The sequence below is a fragment of the Myotis daubentonii genome, chromosome 12 (genome assembly GCF_963259705.1).
Source record: "Myotis daubentonii chromosome 12, mMyoDau2.1, whole genome shotgun sequence".
NCBI classification, from domain to species: Eukaryota; Metazoa; Chordata; class Mammalia; order Chiroptera; family Vespertilionidae; genus Myotis; species Myotis daubentonii.
In genome coordinates this window covers 60,303,797-60,327,915 of record NC_081851.1, presented here as the reverse complement: position 1 = coordinate 60,327,915, position 24,119 = coordinate 60,303,797, and the positions used below count along the sequence as shown (strand labels likewise).

The 24,119-nt window shown below is 43.8% G+C and overlaps 1 protein-coding gene across 3 annotated transcripts in view; it reads left to right on the top strand.

Moving 5' to 3' along the window:
• Positions 1-24,119, top strand: part of TMEM178A (transmembrane protein 178A) — an 83,239-nt gene that overhangs the window by 46,549 nt on the left and 12,571 nt on the right. For all 3 annotated transcript variants that reach the window (XM_059660029.1, XM_059660026.1, XM_059660027.1), the window contains exon 2: positions 23,898-24,011. In XM_059660029.1, the coding sequence (XP_059516012.1) occupies positions 23,998-24,011 (14 nt within the window). In that variant the 5' untranslated portion in view covers positions 23,898-23,997. The remainder of the gene's footprint in view (positions 1-23,897; positions 24,012-24,119) is intronic.

Sequence of the window (24,119 nt, the reverse complement as noted above, 5' to 3'; positions counted from 1 at the left end):
TTAAACAACTGCCAGCTCATAGTACAAATGATTAGATTTGTAGCTTTGTCCCGCCGTGTTTTGAGGCTCACTATACCCATGTGTGATACTCTGTGTTTCAACACATTCTATTGTTACCACTCCTGAAGGTTATGTTGAACAGAAATTAAATTCTTACTTGCCATTCTGTGCTCAGAAGACAATACTTGCTCCCATTCTTTCCATCTGAATACAAGAATTGTCTTTTAAAAGTAATTCATAAACACAAAAGTGAGTGGTGCTTTAAGTGGTTTGTGATCTCAATTGCCAGAATAAATGACATTTGTATCCTGCATGGATAACACTCAACCATGGCCTTGAGGGGAAAAGACGAAGAGTTTTTGCTATGTCATAGAAAGTTCACATCCAATTATACCCAAGTTGCTATGTGTTTTTTCCCCCTAGCTACTGATTTTTCTTCTTCAAAGCTCAAAAAAGAGCCCTCAAACTCCATCAGGCAGACTGCTCATAATTGCAAGTGTTCTTGATTGCCATAGAAGATAGGCTTTTGTTGGGGGAGCATCTGGATGTTACATTCCATTGAAGGAATGACCCAGACTCCCAATGTCAGTGCAAAGTGGGAGATCGTGAGGAGTGGGAATGTTGAACGAATTTAGGCTGGTCATAGGGTTTTCACACTAGTGACCAAGAGTCTTTGAGTGCACCTGCAGTATACCCCAGATTACTGATCTGTGACCTCTGCCAAGGAAACCTTGCTTGACCTCAGATGGGCTGTCTCCTTATTTCATGAGCTGGTCTTTCTGTGCCCACCTATGTTTCAGGGATAATCCACTCTCCTTTTTTAATACTCAATTGTGTGAACATCTGGGGCTCTTTTTCTTGTATTTTTTGCTGGTTAAAAAGAATAAAAATAATCAGATTTGGTCATCCTCCTCAATTCCCACCCTCTTGCAAAAACAACTGGTGAAATGGAAGGAAATAGTTGAAGACAACCAAACTGGAGGATCGGCAAATATACCTATGTTGGAGTAAATCATTAGCTCACTGTTTTGGAGGAAATTCAGATGAAATCATTTTAACCATGTAGACGTGCTTTAAGCTAAAAAAAAAATTGTTTTCCTACAGTTATTATTTTTTAAAACCATCACACCATTGATATACAGCTTTGCACAACTGGTTGTAAAGATTGTTATCAAAATAAAGAGATTTGTAAATAGAAAATGGTCTTTATCTTCAAAACCTGGTAAAATTCGTGACAGTTCATTTTTCCCCCCCGCTCTTTTATAGTGTTTCCCTGTGGTTAAAAGTGATTGCAGTGATTAATCTGTTTTACAGCAAGTTTTAACTAAAAGGAAGTAACTGAACTTGGAGCATGAGCGAGCCAGCATGAAGCTGACAGCCTTTGTTTGCTGCAGAGTACTGGGAAACTGCATGCTGCACTCCATCTTTCTTGTGACTCAGCCAGATAAGCTGATTGCAGACCAAACAATAATGTCATGGGGACACCCATCAGGGAATTCATTAGCAAGTGAAAAAAGGGGAACACTGCAAACCAGATTTTAGTTCCCATTATTTGAATTACTGACAACACACTGAATTATTTTCTATAACTTGCAGGATGTCCCCCAGTGTTTAGACTTCTTATTATTTTGTTCATTGGTATAAAAATCAATCAATTCATTCCTCCTCGAAGGACCTAAAGGATGTAATATGTTCCCTTTGGGTTCTCCAAGTTATTTGACACTATGCAGGTAGACAGGGAAGAGATTCCAGAAATACAAGTGTATCGGTAATTCCAGAAGGCTTAACTGTCCCTTTAGAACAGGTCGCTCAACTACAAATTAACTCTGATGCTTCCATCTGCCTTGCCAATAAGCATTGATTTGCAGACTTAGGGTGCATAACATCTGAACCGGTAGGGTAAAGGGAACTGGGGGGAAGGAGAGGCTATACTTGATTTGGATCTCTTTGGGCTGCATTTTAAGGAATTTTTGTTTGGTATAGGGCAGTGGTTGGCAAACTGTGGCTCGTGAGCCACATGCGGCTCTTTGGCCCCTTGAGTGTGGCTCTTCCACAAAAATACCACGTGCGGGCGCGTACGTACAGTACGATTGAAACTTTGTGGCCCATGCGCAGAAGTCGGTATTTTGTGGAAGAGCCACACTCAAGGGGCCAAAGAGCCGCCTGTGGCTCACGAGCCGCAGTTTGCCGACCACTGGAGAGGATGCAAGCCTTTGCTTCACTCAGCAATCAGCCAACCAGTGTTACTGCTGGGTGTTGGAAAAGAAATGTTTTTGAAAATAAAAGGCTGTGTAGTGAAAAACGTGGGTGCCCTGTCCTTCCCCTGACCATACACAGAGCAGTGAGGAGGGGGGTCTGAGTAGGTGGCAGAGGGCTGTTGGTCAGTTTGAGTTTGAATGCCATTTCTTAACTTCTCACAACTTTAAAAGCTGCTTACAGTAATGGGTACAGTTGTCATGGACTTTCAAGTATGTGCATCCTGTTAAAAGGTACTCAATAAAATTATCCTGAAAAACAACAGATCATTTTCCATGTGATTGAAAAATTATGGAGCAGATCATCAGAGTGACAATTTGACATAGAAGATAAACTGTGGGGGGAAGTAACAAAGAATATAATGGCCAATGGGAATAATTGAGTCTAGGCCAATTGAAGCGCAGTGTTTGTTTTATGGCATTGGTATTTAAATATCACTTATCTCAGGTGACTTAATCCTTAGCATCTAACATATTGTAGGAAAAACTTTTGTTTGGTGTTCAGAGAGCCAGGGTAGGCTTGACCAGGTAACTCAGGGAGTTAGAGCATTGTCCAAGTATGCCATGGCTGTGGGTTTGATCCCTGGTCAGGGCACATATAAGAAACAACCAATGAATGCATAAATAAGTGGAACAACAAATCAATGTGCCCCGCCCCTCCCCTCTAAAATAAATATATATAGACAGCAGGGGTATTGATTGAAGGAATCTAAAACTAACAAGTACTAGCAAATAAAAGCTAAGCTGAACTAAAGAGTGACAGGAAAAACAACAACTACTCACATGAACATTTCTGAAAAATGCTATCTTTTTGTTCAGGTGTTTGAAATAAACCAAAAGACACAAGGAAACTGTTTACTATTCAGCAATAACAGATAAAATACAGCCAGAAGATGCCCACCAAAGAAGCATCGAAGTCATGCTATATTTCTTTCCTCTATTTTCTCAAGGGTTACCTTTTCTTCCTGAAACTTAAATTGGTAGGAGGAAAATGGGTAAGCATATATAAAATCAAAGATTTATGCAGTGATCCCTACCTGATTTTAATTGATAAAACAGAGTCCATCATTTGGACAGGGGTGGCCCTTGAATCTTGCACAGAAGGGGCTGAGAGACAGCAGTCTGATTGGCAGTGTGGATGGGACTTTATCCAGACTGTGTCTTTTTTGGGGGTGGAGGTTGTAAGGGGGGTTGATGGGTATTGTGAGTATGGGTGCTTCACAGCCCAAAGTCATCCTCAGGTACCATTGATTTGGGAAATTGGAAGCTATACAAAATAACTTATTACCTATTAGACTTCTGATCCCAACATAACTGATTTGGGGGTGGGGGATAGGAGAAATCATAAAAGGTCACAATTCTGTATGCCCCCCAAACATGACAGAGTTATTGAACTAACTGTGTGTGAGAGGCATTAAACAGAGTAGTTCAGTCATATTTTGATTATGCCATGAGGGAAATTGCTTCTTACTAATAGGCTCCAGATTTTCATCTTGGAAATTTGTGGCATGGGTGTTCTTTAAGAGCATGTTTTTATTTCTAAATTGTCACGGAGTCCTTGCTTTAGCGCTCTTCTAGTTCTGTTTGCAGGTTGAAATGGTAGGCTTGTTTTCTTCCTGCTCCCCCCTCCCCCCCCCCCCCAGGTATTCTGTATATGTAGGTTTCTGGAGTTGTTATTATTTCTGGAAAAGTCAGGTACAGTAGCATTTCTGATTAGGTATGAAACATTATAATTTGGGTTGTGGGTCTAACTTTTTTTTTAAAAATATATTTTATTGATATTTTTACAGAGAGGAAGGGAGAGGGATAGACAGTTAGAACATCGATGAGAGAGAAACATCGATCAGCTGCCTTCTGCACACCCCCTAACTGGGGATGTGCCCGCAACCAAGGTACATGCCCTTGACCGGAATCAAACCTGGGACCCTTCAGTCCATAGGCCGACGCTCTATACACTGAGCCAAACCGGTTAGGGCTGGGTCTAACTTTTTAAATGCAATTAATAGAGTGCTTGATAAACACTTACCCACTCATGTGGGTGAGTTTATCAGTGAAGGATCTTTTAATGCCAAATAACAGAAAACCCAAATAAAAATGGGCTTACAAGGAAAATGTATTGTCTCCCATAGCAAGAAGTCTGGAGGAAGCCTGCTCTCGGGCTGATTAAAGATGCGATGCTGTTGGGCTTCAGTAGTCCCAACATGGGTGATTTGCCTTCAGGCTTGTCTCTTCCTGTTCACAGCAGTGCCATGAGCCCCTGCCTCACGCAGCAACAGTGCAAAGGCTAGGAAGCCAGCGAGGCCATGCCCCCTTTTTTGTGAACCTGTTTTATAGCGAATCTAATTTCCCAGAAGTCTCCCAGCAAACATCCCATTGGTCAGAATTATGTCACAGGACCTCTCCTAAACCAATCCCTGATGAGTGGAATGGAATCATCATAATTCCCTCATACCCATCAAGCTTCCCTCCTAGTGCTGGGGAAGGGCCCTGTCTCCCCAGGAAGCACTTGGCTGGCTGCCTGACACCTGAACAAAGTCTGGTTTCTGTTGGCTAAGGAAGGGAAGCATGTCTATTGTGTGCAGAGCCCTGGTGCTGCCTCCGCAGGGAAGCCCTCATGGCAGTCCTGTCCTTCCTGTGTGATTCCACAGGTAAAACAGGACTGAGAGGAGAACCCAGATTTCCTGCCACCTATTCCAGATTTACTATGTTCTTTCTCCTCTCCACATCCTGCCCTGATACAGGGGAGGAAAAACATATTTTCCCTCCATACTCCCAGGTTCCCTGGCTGGAACCCTATACTTTATAGACTGACAAAAAGCAGATTAACAAGAGGAAAACAAGACACGTGTATAGGGGAGCGGTCAGAGATGAGTACCTCAAAGAGGTGGTTAAAGCGTGGGCTTTGTAGCATCTTAACAAAAGACCAATACATTTTTAGAGAAGTGACAAGGCAAAGGAAAAGGACTTTGAGTGTCTAGGGCTGGCCAGTTTTGGGAAGGTAAATCTATGGGGGAAACTAATAGTATAGGTAAGGGTGAATTTCAGCAATGTTTTTTATGTGGATTCCTCTGGTACTCTCTCTGGGCTGATAAGGGTCTAGAGTTGTCTCCAATGATTAACTTCTATCTTTACTGTAGAGAGAGGAGGTGGGGCACCTTTTCAAATTTATGTCCTGCTTTTAGCCAAGTAGGAGTGGGGCAGAGAGCTTTTGTACCTACTTCTCAGTCGCTTTCAGCTCACAATAACACTTATGTCAAAATGGCCTATTTTGGGGTGGCATATTCTGCTACCCTTCGTGGGTACATGGACGTTCCCTGAAAGTCCTGTGCTTTGCTTTTGTGACTCTGTAATCTCTAGTGACCCAGAGGCTGCATGGCTGTTTCTAAGGAGGCTTATTTATAACTGTACTTTTAAATTTAAATGGAACGTAAATTGTTCTAAATTGTGCATTTTAAGGGATATCAATGTACTCTACGATTTGGTAGTGCAGCTACTGTAAATTTAATACACCCTGGTTTGGTGAGCTTACATCCAGTGCGCCCTGGTTTGGTGAGCTCACATCCCAGGTGCACATCCAGTGTCCCCTGACCTTCAGGGGCAGGGCAGTGCACTCCAGGGACAGCTTCGTGGAAATGATTATTCTAAACATGCCCCCCGCCCCCCCCGCCTCAAGCCAGCTTATAAAATCTGTTTACCCCACAATAAGACTTGTTTTAGTTTTTTTTGTAGGAAAACAACAGTGACAACACCATATTCATTCCCATCCCTTGACTGGTAACTGAGTGACCATCATTATGACTTCCAAGTGCACCTATAACTGTAACAACGTTGAGATAGAACATTAGCAAATCGCTCTTTGCTATTGCCTGATGTGTGGACAGAGGCACATATTCAAAATCTGAGAAACTAACCAATTCTAGTTGGAAGGAAAGCCACTTCACTTGTGTCTGTGTTGGGCTTGAACGATACTTGAAATTTCTGTAAAGAACTGTTTGCTTTCGAAATTACAAACCTGAAAGGCCACCTGAGAAAGTGGTTGTTTAGCAGTGTCTGATTCTGTGTTTGGAGCAGTGGGCTGGAGGGGGAAGGCGTTAAGATGAAGCCCAGACAGCTCAGCAGGAATGCGCATGTTAGACCAGTCCGGGGCGCCTCACGTTCCCTGATGGGACCTCCATTTGAAACTCAGAGGCCTATTTATTAAAGCTTGATGCCTCTTTAGAGCAGGGATATCAAAGCAAGAAAACAATCTGAACGGCTGCAGATGGGCTGAGCAAGCAGGACTTTAGCACAGAAGCCTCAGAAGATGGTGTAGAGCCACAAGGTATGTGGGTGGACATATATTTGGGCCACCAGATTGCATGCCAATTTGAAGGTTCAAATAGAAAAAAAAAACACCAAGAAGAAAACAAGAGAGCAGGCAGGAAAGAAAGGAAAGCAGGAAGGAGCAAACGAGCAACTATTTGGTGGATATTTGGGGCACCATTTCTGTGGGATCTTATTTCTTTAACATCTATTCAGTACATTTATATTTGTAAAATACAATCAAATCTTTCCTTCCATTATAAATCTATCTGATGGTTTCCTCAGTAAGTTAAACAGAGGGTTACCAAGTGATTGAGCAATTCCATCCCTAGGAATATACCTAAAAGAATTAAAAACAGAAACTCAAACAATATCTACATAAATGTTCATAGCAGCACTGTTCACATTTGCCAAAAGGTGGATACAACCCAAATGTCCAGCAACAGATGAATGGATAAACCGAGTGTGGTATATCTATAGAATGGAACATTATTCACCCATGAAAAGGAATGGTGTGCTGACACAGGCTACAACATGCATGAACCTTGAAAACATTATACTAAGTGAAAGAAGCCAGACACAAAAGGCAATGTGTTATAAGATTCCATTCATAGGAATATCCAGAATAGACCAAAGCATAGAGGCAGAAAACAAGGCGGGAGGAATGGGAAGTGACTGCTTAATGGGTACAAGGTTTTCTTTTGGGTTGATAAAAAAATGTTCTGAAAATAGATAGTGGGAATGGCTGCACAGTGCACTAAATAAAATTGAAATGTACACTTTAAAATGGCTAAAAGGGTAAAAATAAAAAAATAAGTCTGTAATGATTTCCCACTGCCTACAGCTACAAGTGTAACTTTCTCAACAGGTCATAAAATAGCCTTCACTGTGTGGCTATAGCTACCTTCCTGGTTATATACACCAGTCACTTTTCCATGACATCTAGGATCAGGCTACACCAGCCCATTTGCCATTCCCTCAGAGCATATGCCCTTCACTCTCTATGTCATGTGTGTTCTATTTCCTCTGTCTGGAATTACCCTCCCCCCCGCCCCCGGCCCTTGTCCATCTGGGCACTCTTCCTTGAAAGCTTAGTTCTATTGTTATTTTCTCTCTAAATTTCCTTGACTCGCTCCTTAGCCCCTCATTCCCTGCAGAATTAATTGCTTTATTAGCTGGGATCCCAGTGTGCCTTATATATACTTCTATTACAGTATTTTCTACATTGTACTGTGGTTTGTTTTCTTGTCCATTTTCCTCGCTTAAGGCCAGGGACAGATGCCAGTATCAGACACATGGCTATCTTTCTATAGATTGGCTGCTGAAAAAATTACATTGGATTGATTCAAATCACAGTCATACCTGGTCCATTTTCTTCTCACTCACTTCAGTTTTTGGTTCAATTCCAGAGCAAGGAGATGATAGAATTATTCTGTTTTCAAAGAGTAGGCCATTAATAATTAATTCAAAAAAGATAAAGTGCTTGGCATTTGAAAAAAATGTAGCAATAATAGTAGAAATAAAAAAAACACACAGTTGGGTATACTTTTAGTTTTGCAGTATTAAAAAAAAATTGGTGTAAAATTAACAGAGTGCTTCTTAATGGGGGATTTTCCTCATACAATGTTCTGAATCCTTAACTAAAGGATTACATTCTTACTGAGGTTTTCTTGTCTTCCTGCTTATCTCCATAGGAAGTCCCTGCCTTGAAGGAACTGCTCCTTTGTCTCTATTCTCTCACAAGCCCTAGTGGGGTGGTTTTTCAAATATTAGTAATTCAATACATAGGTGGTGTTTTGTCAGGTTCATGCTAAGTATTTTCATGTGCAGTTTTGGCATATTAAATAGTCTCTATTTTCAATAAAATTGTTGCACTTCCAATGGCAACCTTTGGCCAGAGAGCAGCGTCGCTGGGAGGAATGCCGGAAGCCTCGGGTAGCTGCCTTCCTCGGGCTCTTCCCTGAGCTGTTCTGCGGGGTCAGCCTTGTTTCTGGGGAGGCTCTCCTATGCTGAGAAGGCCTGGAGAGTCACGTGGGGAGCCAGAGTGCTCTTCAGCCTCTTCCAACAGAGCCAGCTCTCCAAGAGACCCGTGACTTTGCTGGCCTTCTGAAGTGACCTCCCTCCCAGCATGTTTATTTTGCAGTTTATTGAGGTGACAGAAATCAGCAGACTTGGGGCATCTTCATCCCTCGGCTATTAACTAGCTCTGTGACCTTGGGCACGTCCCCTCCCCTCTCCAGATCTTCGTTTTCTCATTTGTAAATATAGAGGTTGGATCCGAGTAACCTGTTGGGTCTCTGGCAGCATTAACCAGCTGTAATTATAGGATGCCCAGAAAACAGCAGCTTAATTAACTCTGCAAAATGTAAGGAGAGAAAAAGGTCAGTTCTCTGTCGGAGCAGGTAAGCATTAGCACAGTCCAAGTTTGAGAGTCCTTTCCTGTTTTCAAATTGTTCACCCCCATGCCTTTCCTTTGCCCTTTCAAATGTGACATGATTTCTTATTGCTAGTTTTCTTTTTCATTTCCTGAGGGTGTCCAAGGAGAAAGCAGGACTCTCTACATTATTCCAGCAATTCTCAAGGTTTGCCATTTAGTTGGAAGGACTCAACTGTATAATTTTTTTTTTCTTCTGAGATGATTTCACAGGGAATCAGTAATAGTAAGTTATGTCTGGTTTTAGGAACTGGAGTTAGAGTTTATAATAGAGAGCAAAAAGGAGTATCCTTTAGAAAATTGCATAGTATGATTTACATTTTGCCTTACTTGCTCATTTTAAATTTCTTTGAAGAAGTTTTGAAAAGATCTTGATGAAAGAAAGAAATCATATACTTTTTTGTTACTACAGGAAACAAAATTCTAGGTTTACTTCTTCTTTCCTTCATCAGAGTATTTAATACGCACAATCTACGTGAGGTAAATGTGAAGTCTACAATTATGTGTCAGGCTTCAGTTTGTTCAAAAGTTTCAGAGATGTGCCTTCTGAAGGTAATAATCCATTAGAAGTTATATTTGATCACTTTCCATTTAATTCGTATTGTGAATCTGGATTATTCATCTTAGTTTTTTCTTTGTTTCCTTAAATGGTATTTTAGGTGGCTTGCCCCATAGTGTAATTGGCATAATCGTTAATTTTATTGAAAGCCCTATTTAAAAATTTTGAACATGCTATGTCTTTCTTGACCCCAAATTTCCTCCTTTATGCAGAGGGAAGGATTTAACCCAGGTAGCCTCTTCAGTCATCGCTGGTGATGATCATCATGTTAGATCTTTTGCACAACTTCTGATTCTTGAGAGGACCAGCTGTTTTCACTTCAATCCCTCCACACGAAGCAGATTCAGGAGACCAGTCAGTCATCTGCATCATCCCCATCAGGGCTGGGCTGGCTCTTACTGAGAGAGCAAGAGTGTGACTCTCAGAAGACAGACTGAATAGGGTCAAGGTTTTGAGTCTTTGCCTGTCATAAGCATTTTGGTCATTTGGAAAACTTATTTAGAAGACTATCGAAGAGAAGGAAATAAACACGTTTAAAGAAGATTAGCTAACCTACACTGAACAGTGATGGGAAAGATGGAGAGAGGCAACTCCATGGAGAATGAGAGGAGAACATCACATAATGGTCTTAACTTTGGTCTCTCGATATGGAATATATTTTTCTTACAAAGTTTCTTCATTCTCGAGGGATTTTGTTTGTTTGCTTCCTTTTACAAACAGTAATAATAGGGAAGAGCCTTACAAAATCCATGGGAGATTATGAACTAGGGAAGTGAAATTGTTCTAGAGTGGCCATATGACCAGGAGTGCAATACTCATGGAATATAAGAAGAGCACCTTACATGCACACAGCACATTTCTTCTGCACAACTCAACCCAGTTTTTACAAAGAGGAAAAGGAGCCCTGCTCCCTGACTAAGCCTGTGTGATGGAGAAGAATAACATGGAAACTGCTAGTAATTACCATTTTTATACAGAGGGTCATGTGTCCATGTGGTAGGGTGGGGGGACATGAGGCACCCTGGGCACCAGGAGCTACAGGCCTGGTCCTGGCTCTTCGTGCTACAGATAGGAGCTTGGCAAATCATTTAAACCTCTCTAGATCTCAGTTTCTCATTGTAAAAGTGGAAGGTCCGACTTCACGATTTCTAAGAATTTTCCAAATGATTACAGTGATGATTTATGGAGAGCATCAGGAAGTAAAGGGTGAGTTTTCCAGATAGATAAAACCTACCTTTCTCTGTGTCAAAACTTGTCATTGCCTGAGGCCTTTGGGGTGTTCTTCTGTGTTGCAATAAGTTGTATCAAGGAATATGGCACTTCCGATTTACCGAATGATGTCAAGTTTGTGACCATCTTTACTAAAGGAGAAAATGAGAGAGCAGGGTAAGAATGACTTTGCCTAAGGGACTACAAGGAGGCTCAGAAGTAGAGAGGGGTCACCAGGAGGGCAGATGGGCGTGTCTGTGAGAGTGCCCGGGTGATTGACAGGCACAGCCAGGTCTCATTTGCAGGGCATCCCACTCAGTCATCCTGTTCATGGCCTTGGCAGACTGTCCCATGACAGCCTGTTACTCCCTCCTTTAGAAAAAGCAAATAGGAGGGATTGGCTGTAGCCAGGTTGAATTAGAACCCATGGACGCTGAACTTCTAGTTAATTGTTATCCTATTGATCCTCAGGGCCACTTGCAGTAGATTAAGAACATGAACATTGGTTATTCATTTTCTGTGTATTTACATGTAAATGCCACTTTATTGACTTGCAAAATACAGTATTGTCCATTTCAGCATAAATTTGGACACTGACTAATTTGCACTTGTTTAATCTGCAAGCTTGGCAATTTGGGGAAGCCTCCTACCTCCTCCTTTCTTCCTCCCCATAGTCTCACCTCACCCATGCAACAAAGCCAAGAGTGGTATTTTAGGCTATAAAAATACCACTAGATTCCTCTCTAAGCTTTTCTGAAGTTTTAAAATAAGTAAATAAAAATAAGTATCACATAGTTCAGCCTCCCAGGGGGGCCATCTTTGCTGTGTTTTCTGGGTACACATGGAAGAAAAGCCTTGTGCTCTCCTGGGACCACAGCTTCCTTGTCCAGGAGGGAGAGGAGCTCATCTGGACAGGAGGGAGCCAGGAGGGTCTAATATCTGTGAATGCGGCCTCATCTGGGATTGTGTTTATGCAGCTCTTGAGGGTGGTGGCAAGATGTGGGGAAATGGCCAGGAAGTACAGAAGCAGGGCTGTGTGTACTGCGGCTTTTGTCATGGGAGTGAAGTGTGCCACGACTAGCCTCTCTTTGCACACGATCACCATGGGTGAGGATGGGCAGGCACAGGTGGAAGCAACTTCTGCTTTCTTATCTTCTCATGCTGGCCGCTCTTCGCGCCTATAAAAATGCTGTCATAATTGAGCTGGGGATTCTGGAATTACAGTCCCCATAGCAGTGTAGCCTGCGGCCTTATTTATCCAAGGCTGTGGATTGACTTCTTTTTTATTGATCTAGGCCGATAATCAGGCAGTCTGTTGGGTTGTCTCTAATTATTTTGGCTCTCTTAATTATGGGATTGTACATGATCTGTTCTGTTCAAATAATTTCTCAGCAAAAAGAATTGACCCAGCTGAGGAGTGCATGCATCCACCCAGTTCCTATCTGCTCTGCCTTAGCCCTTCGTGTCATGTTAAATGAATCATTTTGCTTCCCTGTTTTTCATTTTCCTCTCTGTGAACACAGGGAGGATGATATTTATCTTGTGGCTTAAGATTTAGGGTCACTAAATATCAGGCACTAGCAAAATGTGAAATTGTTGCTATCAGTTCGATAGGGCCATTCATGCTGACTTCATGTAGTTCAGATCTTTATTTTTTCTAATTATGAACTTTCATAAACACATGCTCATTGTAGAAAAATGCAGAAAACTGCAGAGAAGAAAACAAAAATCATCTAAAACCCTGCAAATTAGTTATATAACTCCGTTAAAAGTTTGATTTATTTTCATCCAGTCTTTATGCAAATATATACACAAACACTTATTTGAGACAATACAATATATGCTGCTTTGAATCTAGGATTGCTCCAAAAGAATTTTCCAGTTTTAATCATGTAGCCACTTGCATAATATTTTAACTGTGGATGCATAGCCTTCTCGTTAACAAATCTTTCCTGCTTCCATATCTCCTCATAGGCCTCTTTTTTGCCCAACTGACAGAACATCTATCTGAAATGAAACTTGATCTTATCACTTCTCTGCTAAACCCTTCTGTGGCTCCTGATAACTTCCTGGATGAGGCCTTGTAGTGTAGGGGAAGGGGCTCTTCCTGCCTGGTCTCTGCCCGCCTTCCCTCTTAGAGCTTTAGTTCTTGCCACTTTCCCTCTAATACTTTATGTACCTGTGCCAGCCATACCAAACCTCCTGCCGCCAGTCCCTGTAAACACTCTTTCTATGCCTTCCCTTTTGCTGTTCTTCTGTCTGGAATGACCCTTCCTTCCCCAAACACCTCCCACCTCCTGCCCCAGACCTAGCTAATGACTCAAATTTCAAATTCAGAGGCCTCCTCTGACCCCCCTCACTGGGAACCCTGCTCTCAGGGATTGCTGTTCAGGAGGTGATGGTCTGCTTGGATCCCCATCACTTAAATGACTTCCAGCCCTCTCCAATCTGTTCTCCATGCTGGGGCAAGAACGAAGTGTCTTATATGTGTGTGTGTTTCTAAAATTCAATTTTGATCATGTCTTCTCCTCGCTAACAATCTGTGGCGACCTCCATTGAGGCTCACAAGAGAGACCAAGTCTCACCCTACCTTCAGGCCCTCTGTGGTCTAGCCCTCATTTCCCTCTCTAGCACACATCTTCCCTGACACCCCCTCATTCTCTGTCCCCCAGTTCTGCAGGCCTTCCTCTTCAAAGCCCTGTACCTGCCCTTCCTCCTGCCCCTCAAGGATAATCCTGTACATCCGAGGGACCTCTGCCTTCTTGCATTGACTCCTGTTGTGTGGTCTGCTTCCCATCAGAGCTGTAATTTTACATCTAATATTGCTATTATTTCAATAATGCCACTGTCCTTCACTAGACTACGCTCTCTGAGGGCAGAGAGTTCCTTTTTCATTCGATTTGTAGGTGGGACTGGATGGGGGGAAATGATAAGATCCAATAACTGCGGTTAGACAAGCGCTTCAACCAATCAGGCTGGAGAAGACCCGTTAGTTCAAGTGCGGTGATACAGGAAGCCTGACTAAAGGTGATCACGCATAAAGAGTGCCTGGTCTCTCATGGTCCCCGGAGAAATTAGTATCACCAGCCCCATTTTACAGATTAACTAAGAGAGAGTTTCATAAAGGTAGCAGTGGTCGGGCCACAATTTAATGTTAAACCAAGCTCCAGGATAGGGAGGCGATGTGGAATGAAGAACAAGCTGGTCCAGACTGTTTATTAGGAGGTGGTGGGCCTCCTGGTGTGGGGCTTGTAGAGTCCCACATGTTCATTTTTGTGTCTCGGGATGTATTTTGGCAGCTGGTTGGCTCATTGCATGGCCTTAAACCAGCCAGGCAGCCAAGTGGTGCAGCCAGAAGCAGAGAGCACTGCGGAGGCTGACTTCATCTCTGCATATTTGTGCTCTTGCTAATTAATGGCGCTCCCTGAGACCTTTTGCGTTGCTCTGCACAAGTGGGGACAGCTGCTGGCCGGAGTGCCAGGGTCCTCAGAGGGCACTGTGCTCAGTCCCTAGCGGTCACCAGGTGCTCAGACGTCAGAAACCCCGGGAACTTGAGCTCTGCAAGGAAATGGAGGTGCCCTTTGCCTTCCAGTCCAGGGCTTTTTAAGTTACTCCCAGAGTTGGCCCAGGACTGTGGGATGCCCTGGAACATCAGATATCTAGCCCCAGGCTTTGAAAACCAAACAAAGCAAAACAAAAGTCGCTGGTGAAAGAGAATAATCCATAAAGGATGTTGCCAGAGAGCTTAAAAGAATTTCTTCAGAAGTTTCTTAAATTAGATTTTTTCTTTTAATTACCTAGTTATCCTTCGGAAACTTGGAACAGTCCCATTTCTTATCAACATATTCCTTGTCAATTATGCACAGGCTCAGGCTTATGGTGCCGAGGGTGATGCTTAAGTACAAGGCAGCTGGAAGTTTTCCCCCTTGGGTTGAGGGGAGTGATAAGAATGCTAATGGGCTATGCTGGGCTGAGCTGGTGGCACAGAGCCTGGGGGCTGCGTGGGGAGCAGATGGGGGGCACCTGAGGGGCCGCTGGGGCAGGGCTGCTACCCCACAAGGTGAATGGGCGCTGGGTGAATCTTAAATTTTTGTGATTTTGTCTGCCCTCAGTTCTTTGCCCTGTATCCCCAAATAGCTGATTTATTACTAAGTGATGCTGAGTAAAACTGCTTATTGGCACTTTCTCTTCTTTCTGCTCAGTTGCCTATATCATTCGTGCTGCTTGATGTAAAATTAGGGCTGGAAAACATTTTGTGGGCACTTTCTGATGAGATGTGGGCTGAAATGTGGTGGTGGTGGTGGTGTGTGTGTTATAAGATGCAATGAGCGGTAGACAGTATAGCTCTGAACCATATGCATGTTATACCGTGCTCTCTTTGTCCTCCAGCAAGGATGTGATACGCACAGGAGGTAAACAGAAAGCGGATTACAGCTCCCCTTCATGCTGTCCTTGGAACCGGACCAGGAGTACATTTGTATTTCAGGCTCCAGCACCTGATGGTTATTTTGACTGTTTGAACGATGTGGTTAGGTTAGTAGGAAGAATGGGGACTTCAGTTTAGAGTATGCAGTTGTGTGGGTGGGGGGAGGAGGTTCTTTCCCCACGCATGGTGAGATCTCCACCAGAGATGGCAGCTCCAATTGGTCAATGGTGAGGTTTCCCCTTCCTGTCCTCACTTCAGGGTTAACCACTTACCCATCCCACCTCTCCCCCAGCCTGCCATCTGGGGCTCATGTGTGTCCAGGGCTCTGGGGTTACAGAGAGGTGGAATCTCTTCCCCTTGTGTCCCTCTCCCTGCTCCATTCTTCCAGCACCTCCTTCTCTTTCCAGAGCCTTTCCTCTGCCCCTTCTGGTTTTCCTTGGCCTCAGTCAGGGATTTAGGCACCTGAAAACCTGTTCAGCCAGCAGGAAAGGAAATCTGCTTTCCTGGAGTCTGTTTCTGCTTCCTGGTGGGTGGAGGGCAGTGTGAGCACTGGAAATCCACAGACTGATATGATAGAAGCAATGCCACATGTCAATCCATGCCTGCCTGCTCTGTCCTTGTCCATTTAAAGGGACTAATTAGGCATGATCAGATACAGTCATAGTGATTCTCATCTGACAAAGTCTGATAAGACAACTGCGAATTGGTTTTTGGAGGCAGATGCAAGTTCAGTGCCAGCTCAGTCACTTGTTAGCCGTGGAAGCTCAGGCAGATTATTTGACCTCTCTGAGCCTGTTTCCTCCTCTGCAAAACAGAGGTAATGACAGAACCTGTCTCGGAGGGGAAATGGGAATAAAGCTTTCGGCACAGAGTCCGGCATGTGGCGCGCCCTCAGTGAATTATCATTACTATTCAGATCAGCTCTGGCCAACCGGTGGTCCTTGGACCACTGGTGGTCCCTGAGGTCCGAAAGGTTGGTGCCCGCTGATTTAATAACTTTTTAAAAATATATATATATTTTATTGATTTTTACAGAGAAGAAGGGAGAAGGATAGAGAGAAACACATCGATCAGCTGCCTCCTGCACACTCCCTACTGGGGATGTGCCCGCAACCAAGGTACATGCCCTTGATCGGAATCGAACCTGGGACCCTTCAGTCCGCAGGTCAATGCTCTATCCACTGAGCCAAACCGGTTAGGGCGGCGCCCGCTGATTTAGATCACTCAAGAGGTCGGTACCTTGTTTTCCTTCTATGTAAAAAGGGAAGAATGTCTGCCTTTTGTAACTTACAGAATGTGTGAGAAGGCACTTTGAATACAGCCTACGAGGCTATGTAATAAATAAAAGTGTGATTATCCTTTTCCTAGAACTACACTAATGCAATTCTGGTGGTCTCCAAAGTGTGCTTATCTGCTGCAGATTTCTGTCATGATTTAGCGATGCCCGTGGATCAGTTGGAGGAAGCAGAGCACATGGGAAATAGTGGTAAAGGCTGCCAAAGACAGAGGGCCCTGCCCTGGAATCTTTTGCAGCTGCTACAAATGGCTTTGGGATCTGGCTTCTTCCTGCCATAAGGGTCTTGCCATGGGAAGGTGGTGAGTGCCGTCCTCTGCTCTTGTTGGAGTGAATTCTTGGTCAGCCATCCAATTTGGCAGTTTTACTTCTTGTCTCTGGAACCTGTCAGACCACCTAATCATGAGAGAGTAAGCTGAAGAAGCTAAAGAAAATGAAATTCGGACTTGTCAGTTTTGCTTGTTGATGGCTTAGCCTTTATCATGACTTAGAAAAAGTAGGGAATATTGTTTAAAATCCGTTTATATTTCTTTAAATGGATTTCCATAACCTGTCAAAGCCCAGGGGTACGACTCTATCAATTATGGAGCCAACTACCACACAGGCTCTCTCCTTAGATCCTGCAGACTGCCTTAAAGGGCTCCCAGTTTCCATTTATCTTGATATGTATCTGTGACACGTCCCCTCATAAATCCAGCAGCCCATCTGGTGAAGGGGACATGAGAACATTGTTCACAGGAGCAAATGTGTTTACGTTTTTTCCCCAGTCTGAGCAGAGCCGTTGCCCTTGCCTCTATTTTCATGCATTAGCTCTACCAAACATTGCTTTCCCAATCTCTCTCTACAGGAGTAATTAGTCAATTCAACTTGATCCAGGGCTCATTCTCATAAAGGGAACAAACTTCTGAAAGTGCAGCTCAATTAGAAGGATTCTATCAAGATAACCTGGAAGGGGCTAACAGTGCATTGTTTTTAAGGATAATTGGCCCGGAACACTGCCAGCCCATTCTGAAAGGGGCAGCCTTTCTCCACTAAGTTGCTCTTTTTTGAGTGTTTGGGAAATTGCTAACTCCCTCAGTGTTTATAGGTCATCAAGACGCAGGTGGGACACCCTCTCCATCTCTCTCCCTCCCTTCTTCCCATTTCAGAGTTACAGTTTTTGTTTTGTTTTGTTTTTGTGGTGTCATAATCTAGATGCGGAAAGTATGTCCTCTGTCTAAAAGGCACTTGCTAAATAAATGTTTGTTGAACAAATGAATAAATGAATGCGTGAAAGAAAATAAATGATTGACTTTTGATGGCAAAGAGTAGTGGTTGAGACCTGGCAAATTACTTCCTCCCAAATGCTGGAGGTGAGGATGAAATTACAAGTACAGTTGACCCATGAACAACTCAGATTTGAACTGCTCGGGTCCACTTATATGTGGGTCCCCCCCCCATATGTACATTTGGCCCTGCGACCCATGGGTTTCCCATCTGCAAATTCAACCAGCCTTAGATCGAAAACAATATTTTCACATTCTCAAACGTGGGTTCCCAACTGCAGGTGGAAAATACTGTTTTCCCTTGGGTCTGAGGTTGTTTGACTCAGGGATTTTAAAGGCCCATGGAGAGTCAACAGTTAAAAGAGGATTTTCAAATGGGAGGGGATCAGAGCCCTAACCTCCCCGCCTCCCGCTCCCCCACAACATTGTTCAAAGGTCGACTGTATATTCGATCCTCATGACAATTCTGTGAGCTTGTATTACCCTTATTTTACAAATGTGGAAATGCAGGCTCAGAGTGGTTGAGTTTAGTGCTCTAAGTGTTTCAAAGCCAATATTGTAGTTTATACCTTTGCCTGCTGCTTCTTATACACACATATTACATGCAGGAGAAAAAAAACCATATTGCCAAGTTTCTTCTAGTGTTGGAGGGTATACAGGCTTAATTTTTTTATTCAAAAAACAGCCTATATTCACTGATGGTCACATTCATTGAAAAAGTCATGCTGGAGAGAGAGGACAGCTTAGATTTGTTTCCCACGCTGACTAGATGCCTCCCTGAATCCAGGAGATTTGAACATCAGGTGTGTATTAATAGCAGCTTTAGACCCGTGTACGATTAAGACAGCTTTTGTTCAGACTGTATCGATCTCTCTGAGGCCAGCATGTTGTGACCAGACCTAGAGTAACCAACAGCCACTGTGGGTCTGTCCCTGTAACTTGGTATCCCCTATGGGAGGGAAATACCACAATGTGTTGTGGTTGAGCATCCACCGAGTCGATGACTGTATTCGATTTCACGTGGGTTGGGGCTGAGGGAACAAGGTATGGGATGGGGTGTCTGTCTGTTCCTGCCTGTGTCTGCCTCCCACAGAAGGGATGACGTAATCCAATGCCATAATTATATCCCCTTCCCCACATTGGCAACTTTGAGATGGAGAAAAAGAATAGGAATTGTCTCCACACTGTGGTTCTCCCATCTCCAGCTAGAGAGGGAAGGCAAAAGGAAGGAGAAAAAAATAATGGGGAGGGAGGAAGAAGCAGAGAGCAATCTGCAGAGCTGAAATCCCCCATAGGCCACATAAAATCACATCCTCTCTAGTCAAGAATACCCATCCCACCAGCTACGTCGCCGACTGTATGTGCCGTGATGGTTCTGAGAAGCGGAGAATCTCTGGTTTTAAATCTTTTATTATGTTTCAGTGTAGATACAAAAAAGTACATTAAAGGAAATGTGTAAAACTTAATTCAGGGAAACCAGTAGTCATCCAGAGAAGAGAGAGTGAATGTAGATACTAAAGCTCCACATTACTAAGAAGCTGGTTCTGCATTAGTAATACGAGACAATTATTGACAATTCTTGAACAAGATAATATATTGTGGAGAATCTAAATAAAGAATAACTTTCACATTTTTCAGGTACTTCTTATACCAAACATTCTTGCTTTTCATTGCTTTTACTTGAACACCTTCTCCTGGAAATCTCTCCTTTCGTACAATAGCCACCAGCCACATGAGACTACTGAGCACCTGAAATGTGACTTATCCAAGAGATGCACTATAATTGGAAAACACACACTCAATTTCGAAGGCCTCGTATGAAAAAGGGATATAGAATATCTCAACAATTTTCAAAATATTGATTGCATGTCAAATGAAACTATATGAAACTTAATCTCACTTGGCTTTTTTTAGTGTGACATTTAGAATATCTAAATGTGACTTGCACTGTATTTCTACTGGACAGCGCCATCCTAGAGTTACTCATTTTGTACCTCTCCCCTTTCATTTTTGGAAACTTGATGATGGGTTTGCCCTTAGGGGTCTTCACCTTCAGGACTCATTTCAGTCACTTGAGGCTTAAAAGACAGCACTAAGCCAAGTACACTGACTGCACTTGGTTTGTTTATTTTAAGTGTGGGCTGTTCATACCCATGAAAGGAGATGATGAGGAAAACATTTTGTTTTGCCTGCTTAGCACTGGATTCCTCTGAAATCAAATCTTTCTGGCCAGAGCATGGCAGCTACTTTGCCCTGTGACCCCCACGACTGAGCTTTCCTTTTAAACTGGGGGGTTTGCAGACAGAGCTGGTGGGGAAAGCGTTCTTTACTCTTCTGCCCACGGGTCAGTTCTGGAGTTCCCAGTCCCCTTTGAAATGTTTAGGAAACTGTTCACTGACCCTTCCATCTGCCGGAGAACCCGGAGCCTCGGTTACCCTGCTGTTGTCAGCAACTGTTGTTGACATGTCTCTGAACTGTCACGAACCCAGGGAAAGGTCACAGTCTCAACTCTTAAGGAATCTGGGAACTCCAAAGGGAGGCCGACTTTCTGATCTATGAGGAAATGACCGACCCTGAGTGCCTAAGCCAGAAGGTGTGGCTCAGCCTCTAACAGCAAACTCAAGCCAGAGAAGGGAGAAGCTGCATGGGCTGCTGTGTTTGGGGAAGGCTTTTTGAATGTAGACAGTGGGCCTGGAGGGACAGTGGGTTTTGGATTGTTCTAAGGTGTGGGTGTAGGTAGAGGAAGAAATGGGCACCACCTGGCCAGGGCAGGGGTCTGGGAGGTGTGGGGTAGCCCCTGGGGATCAGTCACAAGTAAGTGTAAGGGAAGGGGGCGCAGGGCAGGGACAGATGCTAGGTACCTGCAGCCTGGGTTTGATTCAGGAGGAAGCCAATGGTGTGTTCTTCATCAGGGGTGGGGCCGAGCTGGACGATGCAAACCCAGGCTTACTGCTCCCAGGGGCCAGCAGAGAAGTCCTCATCTTCTCTTTGCCTAAGTGTGGAAACTGGCACATTGGCAGGACATTAAACCATTCAATGAACCATTATGTAGCACTTACTCGGTGGCACTTTATTTTTAAAAAAATACATAATTCTAAAATAAATACATAATCACATATGGCGAGAAAACTATTTCCCACTTGTAGTAGCCAATTTAAAGAAACATGGGAAGTTAATGATACTGGACAAGGCGGGTGGATGTTGTAAAGCCTAATGGTGCTCCCGCTGCACATAGCAGACGAGTGACGGAGGCTCCAGAGGCCCCAAGTCTGCACACAGCAGATTTATGAAGCAGAGGCACTGCAGGGTGGCCGGAGGGCGGGGAGAACAGTGGCAAGGAGGCCAGTTAGCCAACTTCCAGGAGTGAGGATGGAGCGGGAACAGGAGAGGGAGGCATTGGTTGGGCCATTGTTCAGGCGGCGGTTGCATGTGTCTGCCTGGGTTCATCTGTGATGCCCATTTCAGGTACAGGCACCTAGTGTGTGGCAATGGTTCTGTACAGTGAACATGGGCAGGTCCCACGAGCTAACTCATGATTTGAAGCTGACACTTATTTGACGGTGGACCACACCCTATATACTAAGTCCTTGCATTACCTCTCATTCCTCACAATAACCCTGTAAAGTGTCTGCCATTATTCCCGCTCTTTTACAGATGAGGGCACTGAGGCTCCGAGAGGTGAAATGTGCCCAAAGCCACACAGGCAGGCGGGACTCAAACCCAAGTGTGTCTGACGGCAAGGCCTTTCGCTAGCACATATACCGACTCCTTCTTGATGGGCACTAACGACGTTTTACGGCATGCCCCGTTTCTCACATTTCTCCCTCACTTAACCTAGAATATGGGTTCCTATGACTAAGCTTGGAATTGGATTCATACCTCTAAGCACCAGAAACAACAGAAATTCTCCAGCCCATAAACCCCGTTCCTAACCCCTGTGCAGCATATTAATAGATCTGATTCTATGGTTAATATCGTCATTAAAGTGGCTCTCCTTGGCCCTTTAAGAAGCTCATTAATCACTAAATATAGACCACAACTCGTTCTTTTCCACCCTCCGCATGCTGCTTCCCCCCATTGTGTGATGCCATCTGGTGCTATGAGATCATGCTTTTTGTGTTCCTTTTCAGAGAGCCAGATTCATTGCTCTCTACACCCGGAAAGCCAGTTAATTCCAACTGCACGCATGGCTTTGAAAAAATTTGAATCTAATGCCTCCTTGTGGATTTTCACAGTATCACTCTTGACCGTAACATCACATGGAACTTCTGTCTTTACCACCATCCATGTACAAGTGTACGCTCGTCTTTTTATCAAAAGGACCTAATTTGTCTTGGGTAAGCCATCAAGAAACTACAGGTCTTTTCCTGTGTGATTGGTGTCAAGCTTCATGTGTCAGTTGTGCGTGTGTGCTGGAGGAGGCCAGACCTTAATCATATGCTTTCCTCCTGTAATCTGTTAGACTTTCGGCTATGACAGTGGAACAAGCTTTTCAGAACAAGGAACTAAAACAGAGAATGGCAGGCCTCTGACGCTGCTGATCTGTCCTTCACTCCCACTTTCTCTTCTAATTCTGCCCGAAGTCTCTAATAGTCTCCAAGGGAGGGGAGCATCAGGGCTGTAGAACATTTTCTTGCAAACTCAGCTGAGGAGCCGTGGGCTCGCCACCAGACTCCCAGTCTTAGGGGTCTTTGAGGACTGCTTGTTACTTCTGTCCAGGGCAGACCTTGCCACTCTCCTCACCTCATTTCTCTTCTCACTTCAGGGGATCCTGGCAGTTTAAATTTAGCCTGTGGGCCTGGTGGAAGAAGGAACGGGAATGGTAACGTGGTGATATGTGCACTGCTTACCTCATTCCTGGCACCGGCTGGACACCCCTGGGAGAGTGGAGGGGGGCGGGCTGGGCAGGCTGCTTCCTTCGTTTCTGCTACTCTCCCTGCCCACTGGGGTTGTGCCTGTTCCCAGCAAGGGTCAGAGGAGAAGATGGGCCCTGAGGATATTTGCAATGATGTAAAAGGGACCCACTCGTTTCCTTCCCTAGCACAGGAGTTGTTCCAGAACCAGCCCCGCTGAGTCTAGAACAATTTCTCCCCAGTCCACACCCATCGCCAGCATTAAGTATTATACTTACTGAAATTCCACTGATTATTTTGCATTTATAAGGATTTTTTTTTAAAAAAACAAACAAACAGCTGCCAGGATTAAAAGATGAACATTCATTCACATCTCTTTTAAGGTTAATCTAATTGGATTGCATTTATCCCAACGACTGATCAAGATGATTTACAATGGAAGAAGGAAGTCCTGTTGTGTTTTAATTTGAAGGGAGGGTAGATACTTTTATAGGATTCAGAAGACTTTAGGGGGGGAAATAGGCCCATATTATTTTATGCCGTAAAAGTATGGGTTGGAAGGGAGGATAGTAGAAGGTACTAGATAAAGTAATGGATACGCTTGCCCATTTCAAAATATTGTGCCTCAGGCAGGGAATTTTTCAATATCACCCTTTCTCCCAGGACCCAGAGCTCAGGTCAGTGAAATTCGTGTGTAGGAATTACATCAGGTGGCCTGGGGTTAAACAGGCTCTTGTGGTTGCCTGGAGACCTAACCACCACCTCCACCTCCTCACAGAAGGTTGTCTTTATGGAAAAATGTCTTCTGGTTTCTAAAAAACACACTTCCTAATGAACTCTTCGATGCAACCCATTTGAGAGTCAGAGGTTGGACCAGATTCAGACCTATGCAGTTTATCTGTGTTAACTTACTATTTCAAGCTGATTTCTCCCAACCATCTGTGTACTTTTAGGCCATTTCCCCTGGAGGAGTTTTGCATTTAGTCAACACAAACTCAGTGTTGAAATGCAATAAACGGAGTTTAGATCTTTATCCAATTGAATACATTCAAAAGTGAAACGTGGATTTTTTTTTTAAAGGTAGCACACTGTAAAAAAAAAAAAAAAAGAAACACGATTTTTAAAAATTATTTCATGTTTTAGGTTTTTACTGCTCTGACTGGCCTCTATTAATGAAAATAATCAAGACATTCCTACGCCCTCCCCATCCCACTCAGTTTGGAAGACGTTATTCGGCCTCGGGCCTCCCGAACTCTATTATAGATGCAACTAGTAAATCACATCTCTTGTTTGCCTCAAGGTATTGCGCAGCGGTGCACGGCGATCAAGTACCACTTTTCTCAGCCAATCCGCTTACGAAACATTCCTTTCAATTTAACGAAGACAATACAGCAAGATGAATGGCATCTGCTTCGTGAGTATTTCTGGGAAAGGGCCAGAGAGGAAATGGTGTCTTTCTGAACAACAAGTATTTGTAGGGTTGGGCTGAAAGATGCTGTGTGGATCCTACATGGGCCTCGGG